We start from the raw sequence: 10,061 nt of genomic DNA on the forward strand, positions 1-10,061 counted from the left end.
GGCCACGCAAGTCGGTTGTGGCGATGCTCTCGCTGCTGAAGAACGCTGAGGCCAACGCTATTGAGAAGGGTCTTGACCCCAACAAGATGGTCATCAAGCACGTGCAGGTTGATGAGGCTGCCCGCATGCGCCGCCGCACGTTCCGTGCCCACGGCCGTATCACGCCCTACATGTGCAGCCCCTGTCATGTGCAGCTCTTCATGACGCAGCCGCAGGAGCGCATTCCCGTGCCGAAGAGTCAGCCCAAGAAGTAGTGTTGCTGAATGCCTGCCTTTGTACGTTCATTCTTGTTTTTCTTTTATGATTCTTTTTTTTTTATAGCTTGCGTTGAGCAGAATATAAGGCGTATATTACGAATTCTTTACTCTCTGCTGTTCTGGTTGTAGGCCTTGTGTTTCTTTTTTCTTATTGTTGCGCTGTGAAGTTGTTAATGTTAGCTCGGTCACCGTTTGTGCGTAGTGTACATGCTTTTCAGTCAAATGCTGATCGTTATCTGGTGGCCCATCATCATCAAAAACTAGTCGAAAGTCGGTACTGGAACTGTTCGAGCCCGTCGCAGGCTCTCGCTGTTTTGGGCGTATTGGTGCGGTCAGGCACAATTGTAGACAAACTGGACTGGGCTGCCTCAGGTGCATTGAATGCCATGGCTCCAAGCATGACAAAAAATGAGAGAGCTTTGCTGGGGAGGCTTTCGCCGCTTCTTCGGTTAAAAGGAGTTACAGATTCTACTTCTAGTGTGTCTCGGGAAGTTGAGCTGGAAATACCCAAGACAGATGTGAACAGTGATGTATTCGTATTGTACTCGCAATTTATAAAGCATCGGCAGGGTAAAGCCTCAAGATCGGTGATAGCGTCCGTACTATCTAGTGATTTAGTGCTTCAGCTGGATGCGGTAACGTCTTTGATGCTCTTGGAAATGACGCTTTCAGTAACGTTTCAGGCTGATAGTAATTGGCGGGAGGAGGGCATTGTTAGTGCACTTCTTACTCGTCTTCGACACCATGTTATGTGTAGTGACGTGATTGGGTTCAAAGCTGTCTGGTGGATTCTTATCGTTCTTGGAGACACACAGTCGGTGGTATACGGGCGACCCATTGAAAGTGGTCGCCTTTTCAGAGCATGTCTTCAACGTATGCATGATATGCTGCCAAAGCTATCGATTTGGGAGTGTCTCTTGGTTTTCCCGTTGCTGGATGCCTCACCGTACGGCAGACCTTTTATTATTTGCGGGGATATTGTAAAACGTCTCGTTGCCTGTGATGTGGAGGAGTTAATGGTAGTGCCGACGTCTGTCGTGCTACATGCTTTGGAGTGCGATGGCTTACCACTGTGCGTCCGCCGCAAGCTTTGCCAAATGCTCGGCAAGGATCTTCGCTTTGGTGACCTTGCAAAAGAAGAGTGCTTGTTTCTTCTATCAACGATGGCTCTTCGACTACCTGTCGGTGAAGCCGATGCTGATGATGAGTGTCTTTTTGAATTATTATTTGCACAGATCTATGTCGTTGCCAAGTCTATGAGTGCCGTGGAGTGTGTCAAGGCTCTCGAGTACCTAGAGCACATCAGCCTTTCTCACACATCGGTCTCTGTTTCGTGTGGTCTTTCAGAACGACTAAAGAAGAGAGCACTTCTGGGGGTGATGCAAACTGTAAAGTTGACGTCTGCTACGACAGCAGACCTTGAACTGAATCTGGAGTCAGTGTATCGCCTTGAGGGACTTCTTAAAAGATGTGTTCTTCTTCCGTACCTCGACGGCGACGCGGCGGCAATATCAGAGCGGATAGCAAAGCTTACCCATCAGCTGAATCACTTGGACAGAGGTGTCTCCTGAGTGTATTCCTCCCCGCCCATGCTCAGAAAAAGAAAAAGTCTGATCTTACGGCTTTTTACGCACATACACACACAAACACGGAATTTGGTTAGCTTGCAGAACTGTGAGAGGCTACGTCTCTCTGTGTATGTTTGTTTAGTGCCCGTGCATCCAACTTGGAAGCGCTCCGCCACCGTTTTTTTTTTATTCTGTGCTTTTCTCTGAATGTTCTTTTTCTTCTCTTTTACGAGTTCAGAGCCGAAAAGGGAAAAAAAAGGTAGAAATACACAATGGGAACGTTACTTAGGTGTTTGCTGTTTCTTGTGCTTGCGGCGGCTCTCGGAGAGTGTCAAGATCAGGTGGCGCTCCCGTTTACACGTCAGATACTCCTCCGAGGCATTGGAAATGTAACCTTGAACTCCACATTTAATGAATTGGTCACACAGTATCTCAACGTGGCTATTGATCCAAGGAAAGTGTTTACAAACTCGTTTGCGCATCAGCCAGATGTGGTTATTGTCGCCAGTCAATGGTTTACAGGTAGCCCAGATGAAGTTATGACTGATATTGAGGCTTTAAATGGCATCTTTGATGGCTGGTCAACTGTACCAGATGCTCAATTGATTGACAACCTGAACCAATTGAGCTTGAATGAGTTTGGGAGGCAACCTGCAAGGTTCGAATTTACGAACGTTTGCGAATATCAAAACGATGTGGTGAGTGTGAATTCTTTGGATTTTGGCTTTAACAATCTTACCCTTTCGATTGCTATGCAAGAAAACCCTAGAGAACGTCTGGTTATGAAGCTCTGTCAAATTTTTTCGATGCAGGATTGCTCTCTTATAACATTAGGATTCATCGATTTCGTCAATCAACTGTTTTTCGCTCATGTGACAGTGACAACACCTGACAGGAGTGAGCTCTTGTTGGAGCTTGTGGATCATCTTAGATATGCTTCGACTCTGCTCTCAGAGCGGATCGTTTCTGTCGTGGTAGAGGACGTAAGTGTATACTCTCGGCCCAGCTATCCGGCTCTCACCTACCATGGGGATGTTTCTTCTTGTCTACCCCATTATTGGTTCTTGATCTTCTTGATTCTGCTGATTCCTGTGATTCTTATAGGTGCGCAGCGATTGTACTACTGTGGGGAGGAGTCAGGAAAGAAGTCAATCCGTAATACAGAGTGGGATATCCGTGGGGGCGTTCGATACAAAGAACGAATTCAGACACAGTTGGGCGGTAGAATGCAACCCCTTCCGTCTGTGTATTCAGGGCCTATGCACTCAGGGAATCAGTACTCTGGCGATGGCAGACAGTACATGGTGTGGCAGGAGGACCATGGAACGCAGCAGGGGTCCCAGCAGGATCAGTCCGTATATTATGATACAAACAGCAATTGGCAATACACTGGGGTAAATCAAAACCAGCAACTCTACTCTGTTGTTGGCCGGAATTAGTAGAGGTACAATATGAAGGGGAAGGACAAAATGAAAACAAGTGTACTCCTCTTCCCTAAATATATTGTTAGTTCAGTGAACCTTTTGTACCAATGTCCGCTCTAGATGTTGTTTCGAAATTGTCTGCCGAGAAAAACAACCTTTTTTTTCTTTTTGAATCTGGTCGATGTCTCTCGTTCATGTCGCTGCGGTTTCTTTTTTTTTCCGCCTTTTTTGTTCATGTTTGACTTCAAAATGATCATCGTTTCTTTTTTTTTTGGTGGTGGTGATGGTGCTCTTTTTTTCATAATGCAGTGCAGTGCTCTAATGGCATATTGGGTGCATTATGGTCACCTGGCAATCTAAGGACCCACTCACCGATGAGTTGGTTCCCTACACCAAGGAACTTAGCGAGCTATTGGAAGTGGCGTTCCAAAGAGGTGAGCCTTCATACACGTTCTCTCTCGGTGCAAACCGTTTTACCGTTGTGTTTAGCAAAATGGTTCAGCGGAACAGACGTGGAGGGGAGCGCCGTGTGCGACGTCTCGTTGGGAGTACACCCTGTTGTTTGAATAGGGTTCCGGTGGTAAACGACGACACCCTGACAAGTGTATTGAGGAATTGCGCACGACTTGATACCCAATTGAGAGCTCTAGAGAAGAGTCTTCTGACTGAAGTATCTATGGATGGCGTAGATACTCGGCCCTTCCTGGATGTGTACAACGTACTTCTTGGCGTCATGCAAGATCGTTTTCTCGTTAATAAATACGGTGGCTCAGCGGAAGATGTACGCCTTTGCTTACGTGGCGCCATGGAGCCTGTTCCAAACTACTACGCAAATATCACCCACGGCTCGGTGTATCGACGAATTGTACTCTCCATATTGGGCTTGCGCAACCTAGTATTTGCAGGGGTACCCATATTCGCTACGTTACAAAAAAAGAAGTTTTCCAGTGGAGCAGACGAGTACAAGGAAAGTGAGGGACTTCCTCTCATGCGTTCATTGACGGGTAATACAGTAGATCTGGACACTGTCGTTATGAATGTCCCTGTGTATTTGAAGTCGCTTAGTGCAATGTTATCTAAAGATGGCCAGCCAATTTTTCCGACGACAGAGTCTTTTCTGCAGAGTAATCTGTGTCGTGAAACTGTCTTCACCGTGGCTCGCTGTTTAATAAGTTCATTCGTAGAAGATTTGCAGTTGGCAGAGTCCGAAATGGCTTATCGTCAGCTTATTTTGAATGAATCAGAACCTATTCATGTTGCCAAAAGGAATAGTGATCGAGGTAGGCACCCGGTTTGGCATTATTTGAATGCGCACGTGTCGACGTTCCATGTTAACGTACCTAACATTCCGGATATTGTTGGTGCATTGCTCAAGTCTCCATTTTATCTCCCTAAGGCGATTGCTTTGAGCATACAGAACAGAGGGAATACGGAGGATGTTTGGTTAGACATAGTGGAGAATGCGATTAGTGACAGTTGCTTCAATGGGAAGTGGAAAGCAGTGGAACAGTTTCTCGCCACAGCGGAGGAATATAATAGTATTCCCACAGTTCTTTTTCGCCTTCAGAGAGATGCAAGGGACATTTTCACCCCAGTTTTTTTGTACAAAGATGCAGCGCGAGAAAAGGAACGTGCAGTGATGAAGAGGCTTGTCTTTGAGCGTCAATTATGCGGATTTGACCCCCAAACCAAAACTACGCGACTTATTCGAGATGAAGACATTGAGGAGTGGGTGAGGGCAACAAACTGAGGAGATTCTCTCGTACAGTAACTCTCCCCGTGAAGTTCTATTATTTTGACTGCGTGGATAGAGTGAGGCTACAATTACTTCTTGCTGATGGTGCCACGACTACGTCTGGAGATCATTTATGACGCAGAGAAAACTATGCCGTTTTAATCTGTTGATTTAGCCATTGGCTTATTTCTTGTTTGTTCTACATCTTCTTTTCCCCTTTTTCTTTTCTTTCAGAGGCCGTTAGGTAGCGCTCCTCTTTCATTCCGATGCTTCGCTTCAGAGCATTCCTTCGTTGCACAACATCAATACAGCGCGCTGTGGGTGCTGCTGAGGTGTCGAAAGACTACAGAAAAATCGAAGCGGAGAATAAGCAAATGATGGAGGCTGAGGCAAGGAGGAAAGAGTATGAAAAGTATCCGTTGCGCTATCGTATATTAGAGTGCAGACCCGGCTTGCCGCTTGCCTTAACGAAGCTAAAGTATCTCCTCGCTTGCCGGCGGACACATCCTGATGCCGGTGGTGACGCGGAGGCATTTCTGCGGGTAAGTCTTGCCTACCAAGACGTCATGAAGGACTACGGTGTGGAAACGGTGGAGAACAAGATCGTCAATTTGGGGAATTTTCAGGTGGATGATCACGAGGCGCGAAACTACCTGGAAGCACGTTCTCAGATAAAGAGCTACATACCTATCTCTACTTTAGAGGACCACATTCAGAAAATTGAAGAGGTCAAGGCACGTCTCGGGGATGATTTAACTGAAAGAATAGCGGCCAACGATGACGAGGCCATGCTGTTACTCGAGGACATTGAAGAGATAATGGAAGAAAATAGTCTCCGCACTGTTCGAGTGGAGTTGCTTGAGGACGGCACAGCGAAAGTGGAGGAGAAAATGACTCTTACAGATGGTACAGAGGGTCCACTCTACCTTGAAGACTATGAAGAAGGATTGGAGAAGCAACGTAGTACAAATAAAGTTCCCGGTGCAACTTCTACTGAGAGCGAGGGCAAAAAATCAGAGGGATGTGAAGGATTGGAGTCAAACGTGGAGCAAGACGTGCCTGACAGCCAGAAGGCTCTCAGAACAGCGGATGTTAGCGCTGAAGATATCGAGGTTCTTACGGCAAAGAATAAGGTGCTGGACCGTCCTGATGTAGCCGGGTTGGCGGCTCGAACGGCGACTGAGGTGATGAAAAACACCGAGGAGGCCAAAAAGATCCGCCTTGAATCCTCGGTTCTTTTTGTCTACATTCTGTGCATTTTTCTTGTGGTGTACGTGTACGTGGAGGGTTGGATGCGGGCAAAAACGCAACAGAAGAAGCACCCAGAAACTATGGAGTATGTCACAACCGACACGATGCTCCCTTGGTGGGGTAACGATGCCGAGTACGAAAGCCAGGTGAAGCGTATCTTTGTTGAGGAGTGGCGTCGCGCCCGCGCGAGCTCGCGCCGTGTGCAGGCGTTCCAAGACGGTGTGGCCAGAGAATCGCTCGATGAGCACACCAAGAAAGAGATGGATCTCAAGATTTTTACGGTGACCGCTGAACGGCTTCATGAGATGAGGGAACGCGCCGAGAAACATACTGGGCGCCAGTAGGTGATAGTTGTTTCCCCCCCCCCCCTCTACATATCTTTGTTTATTCGCAGTGGATTTAGCCAATATCTACATTATTGAATGGGACAACGTCTCGTTAGAGGCACCAGTTGCTCCTCATAATGCAAGCCCAATGGTGCACATCGTTTTCTCCCTTTTTGCCTTTTCTTGTTGTTTTTTGGATGTTAAGAACTAGTTTTTGAGTGGAGGATACATTATGGCAAGTGCGTACGTGTTTGATGGTGACTCACTCCACCAGGTGATGATAGAGGAAGGCCGCCTAACATATTCTTCAGTTGCCTCGCCGCTTCCGTGCCGGGCTGTTGTTGCCTGCTTTGGTGAAAAGGAATTTTACTATGTTGATCCGAGGTCACCTGATCTCCTGCAGCGACACGGAAATGGGTCTGACTTTTTAAGGTCTCGGCTTCCCGGACCTGTCAGCCGACTCATCGTTCATCGCCACAAGGTGTATTGCTGTGGCAGAAATTGTCTCTACGCATTCGACCCCCTCAGCAGAGATGTGGAGACTCTAGAGCTACATCACAATGTGCTGGATGTGGATGCAGCAGGTCATGGTTTTGTCTTTGTGAATGAATTCCACGAGCTTTATGTATTCCATTTCAACAATTCTATCAGGAAGGTTGAAACGAGAGGTGAGGTGATTCGGCTCCTTGGCCAGCAGAATGGTTTCGTCATGGCACTTTTTGATTCCAATCGGGTTGTTGCCATCAACGAAAACGGTGAGGTCAGAGAAGGTACCTTCACTCTAGCTATTAGCACACCGTTCATATCGCTTAGTGGTGGTGCGCTACTTACCTGCCAAGAAAGCGGCGAACTCTGTCTTTACACACAGAATGCGCTTGTATCTTCTGTGGTTTTCCAGGGTCATGGCCTAAGACCACTTCTTGTGCCTTCCTCCGCGCCTGAGGGCTCTTGCTTGATTTGTTTTTGTGATTTTGATGACGGCACTGGTGTAACTCTAGATTGTGGGCACCGTTTTCATCGCGAATGTCTTGCGAACTTCTCTTCTCGGGCAGATGGTTTTGTGGCAAAAGGAGAACACGTTGCTTTTACGTACGCCCTTTGCCCTGCTGGATGCGGTTTTATGATTCGTCACCCCGCCGCACCGCTTTCAGAATACATGAGGTCTTTGTCTGCATTGATTGATAAGGATCTCGAGCAGCGTCTTCGTGAAATGGCTAACAAGACTGCCGAAGACTTGCTTTACTATATTTGCTTCCAGTGTGGAAAACCGTTCTATGGTGGTGAGCGCTGGTGCTTTCGGTTAATGTCAGATGAACCTGCAAAGGCGCCAAGAGAGCTGCTATGCTCCAATTGCAACAAGGATTTTCTCTGCCCGAAACACAAACATGACTTTGTCCTCTACAAGTGCCGCTATTGTTGCAATCCAGCATCTCATCTATCCTTTGGCAATCGCTACATGTGCAACCGTTGTGAGGGCCAGTGGAAAAACGCAGAGCCGGAGCCAGTGCCGTGTCCCGGTCCAAAAAAATGCCCACTTAAAGGCTCACACAAAACCGACGGTTCATATCCTTTAGGATGCATGCTTTGTATGCCATTAGATGGTCTGGGTGCTTCTCTTTTCTCTGCGTCGTAATTCTGTTTAGATCCAGAGGGTATTTGCTGTTGTAGTTTGAAAAAAAAAGAGGAAATCTATCTGTCGTGGGTGTAAAGTCATTCTGCTTCTTCCTCTCTGAGACGGAAGCTTACAGAAGAAGTCATTCCAATCGATTTGAGTAGGCCAACTATGTCTGGCAGGATCTACAAATTTTTCACAGGTAAACAGCAGCCGCAATGGATGTGGGATCTTGCTTTGGAGGTTCGTATTCCAGCTATTTTCTTGGCCTATGCTGTGTACGTCAACACGCGTTGCTATTATGACGCCTTAACTGCATATCAGGCTAATTCTAGATGGTCTATTACTCGCGGAAAACTGTTGGAGCTTCGGAAATTGAATTATCGCTACATCAGCGTTCCTCGTTATGCGGTTCGCTACGAGTACGAAGTAGATGGCAAAAAATACGTATCAACAAGGGCAACTACCGGATCTCCCTACAGAAATTGGATGGAGCGCTTTTACAATGACACCATTACTGAGTCTCACTACCTCCAGGCTATCCCTGTGTTGCGTGTGGGCGAGCACTGCACTGTCTTTTATGACAAGAATAACATTGGGTCGCATTCAGCCCTTGCCCATGACGCAAACTCATTTGAGATATCTCTCTTGACCTTCTTTGCCGTTTTCCCTCTCCTCATGGGATACGTCATGAAGACGCACTGGTGGATGCTCAAGAAGGCGTACTTGCCAAACAAGACGATGCGTGTGCGTTTCCCACCAAATTCCCGCCCACCCCCACCACCCGAAGCGCCAGAGAGTGTTTCACAAATCTCACCGCTTCCCAAAGCGTAGAGGTTACGAGGGCGGGAATTAAAAGAACAAAGCAATACAACCAACATTTTTTCGCTTGATCAGAGGAAGAGGGGCGTTCGTTCACAAATTTACTCACATACGCACAGACAAATATTTCAAAATAGGTATGAGCTCCCTTTTTCCACTTTTCTTTCCTTTTCTTCATCTGCAGAGTCAATACGGAAGAAGGAAGATGTCTGGCGAGAGCGTCTTCAACCTCATTGAAACAGAGGTGGAAGTGCCCCCGCCCCAACAGAGGCACAAGTCCAAGTTCAGTGGAAGTAAGGCTGCCCCACCTACAGCGTCTACTTTCGGTATTCATGGGACAAGTGCTGTTGTCGCAAACATGGGCGGCGAAGTTACAGAGCCGTCGATTCACCCAGCAAAGAAGCCCTTGGGAACATTTGGACGAGATGCGGGTTGCACAGTGAATCCAGAAACCTTTCTGAAAAAGAACGAGGGCCCCTACACTGCGAGCCGTGGGGCAACAACTCTGAACAATAAAAAATTCCTTAAAGCCAAAAAGGATACTGCTAAACTGAAAGATGACATTCCAAGTAGATACGACAAGCCTATCATGGGCCTGAAGACTGACAAGAACTATGTCGTGGCAAATGCCGTAGAGAGTATTCTCGCCATACCTACCAAGAACGTTCCTCCTCCAGAAAGTCGTGCGGTAGATCGTGCTGACTTTGGGAAGGTACCGGTGTACCTGGAGGAGGTCAAAACAGAAATTGAGGAACGCCACGCTCTGGTAGAGAGGCTTAAAGCTTCTCAGCGCGAGGTGGCAGAAAGGTGGTCTGAATTATCCGCAGATGAACTTGAGCAGTTGCGTCAGGGACTGCAGCGCCGATGGGACTCACTCAACTCGGAGTACCACTCCAGGGGCTTCAGCAAACTGCAAACTCCTTCGCAAAAGGCTCATCACGAGGCCCTTGGGAAAGAACTCAATGCGGTAGAGTTTGCAATGCAGAAAGTGAGTCGAGCGCATGTGTTTGTTTACGACGACCAACACTAGATGTCTCTCGCAAAGAGAGGTGAGGAAGAGGCGGGG

At 47.4% G+C, this 10,061-nt stretch overlaps 8 protein-coding genes across 8 annotated transcripts; all 8 read left to right on the forward strand.

Moving 5' to 3' along the window:
• Window positions 1-23: 23 nt before the first annotated feature.
• Window positions 24-254, forward strand: DQ04_06461000 (60S ribosomal protein L17; the record flags this gene model as incomplete). The annotated part of the gene is made up of 1 exon (XM_009314707.1): window positions 24-254. The coding sequence occupies one exon, from the start codon at window positions 24-26 to the stop codon at window positions 252-254; it is 231 nt and encodes a 76-aa protein (XP_009312982.1).
• A 176-nt stretch (window positions 255-430) lies between these two features.
• On the forward strand, window positions 431-1,828 carry DQ04_06461010 (hypothetical protein; the record flags this gene model as incomplete). Its single annotated transcript, XM_009314708.1, has 1 exon — window positions 431-1,828. One exon carries the CDS (start codon window positions 431-433, stop codon window positions 1,826-1,828), a length of 1,398 nt encoding a protein of 465 aa, XP_009312983.1.
• A 269-nt stretch (window positions 1,829-2,097) lies between these two features.
• DQ04_06461020 (hypothetical protein) lies at window positions 2,098-3,264 on the forward strand (the record flags this gene model as incomplete). Its single annotated transcript, XM_009314709.1, has 1 exon — window positions 2,098-3,264. The coding sequence occupies one exon, from the start codon at window positions 2,098-2,100 to the stop codon at window positions 3,262-3,264; it is 1,167 nt and encodes a 388-aa protein (XP_009312984.1).
• A 325-nt stretch (window positions 3,265-3,589) lies between these two features.
• Window positions 3,590-4,999, forward strand: DQ04_06461030 (hypothetical protein; the record flags this gene model as incomplete). Its single annotated transcript, XM_009314710.1, has 1 exon — window positions 3,590-4,999. One exon carries the CDS (start codon window positions 3,590-3,592, stop codon window positions 4,997-4,999), a length of 1,410 nt encoding a protein of 469 aa, XP_009312985.1.
• A 251-nt stretch (window positions 5,000-5,250) lies between these two features.
• On the forward strand, window positions 5,251-6,579 carry DQ04_06461040 (hypothetical protein; the record flags this gene model as incomplete). The annotated part of the gene is made up of 1 exon (XM_009314711.1): window positions 5,251-6,579. One exon carries the CDS (start codon window positions 5,251-5,253, stop codon window positions 6,577-6,579), a length of 1,329 nt encoding a protein of 442 aa, XP_009312986.1.
• Window positions 6,580-6,793: 214 nt separating this feature from the next.
• On the forward strand, window positions 6,794-8,194 carry DQ04_06461050 (excreted/secreted protein 66; the record flags this gene model as incomplete). Its single annotated transcript, XM_009314712.1, has 1 exon — window positions 6,794-8,194. The coding sequence occupies one exon, from the start codon at window positions 6,794-6,796 to the stop codon at window positions 8,192-8,194; it is 1,401 nt and encodes a 466-aa protein (XP_009312987.1).
• Window positions 8,195-8,344: 150 nt separating this feature from the next.
• On the forward strand, window positions 8,345-9,007 carry DQ04_06461060 (hypothetical protein; the record flags this gene model as incomplete). Its single annotated transcript, XM_009314713.1, has 1 exon — window positions 8,345-9,007. The coding sequence occupies one exon, from the start codon at window positions 8,345-8,347 to the stop codon at window positions 9,005-9,007; it is 663 nt and encodes a 220-aa protein (XP_009312988.1).
• A 193-nt stretch (window positions 9,008-9,200) lies between these two features.
• DQ04_06461070 (enkurin) lies at window positions 9,201-10,025 on the forward strand (the record flags this gene model as incomplete). The annotated part of the gene is made up of 1 exon (XM_009314714.1): window positions 9,201-10,025. The coding sequence occupies one exon, from the start codon at window positions 9,201-9,203 to the stop codon at window positions 10,023-10,025; it is 825 nt and encodes a 274-aa protein (XP_009312989.1).
• Window positions 10,026-10,061: the final 36 nt, after the last annotated feature.

The sequence above is a fragment of the Trypanosoma grayi genome, assembly GCF_000691245.1.
Source record: "Trypanosoma grayi strain ANR4 Tgr_646_V1, whole genome shotgun sequence".
In the NCBI taxonomy this organism is placed as follows: Eukaryota; Euglenozoa; class Kinetoplastea; order Trypanosomatida; family Trypanosomatidae; genus Trypanosoma; species Trypanosoma grayi.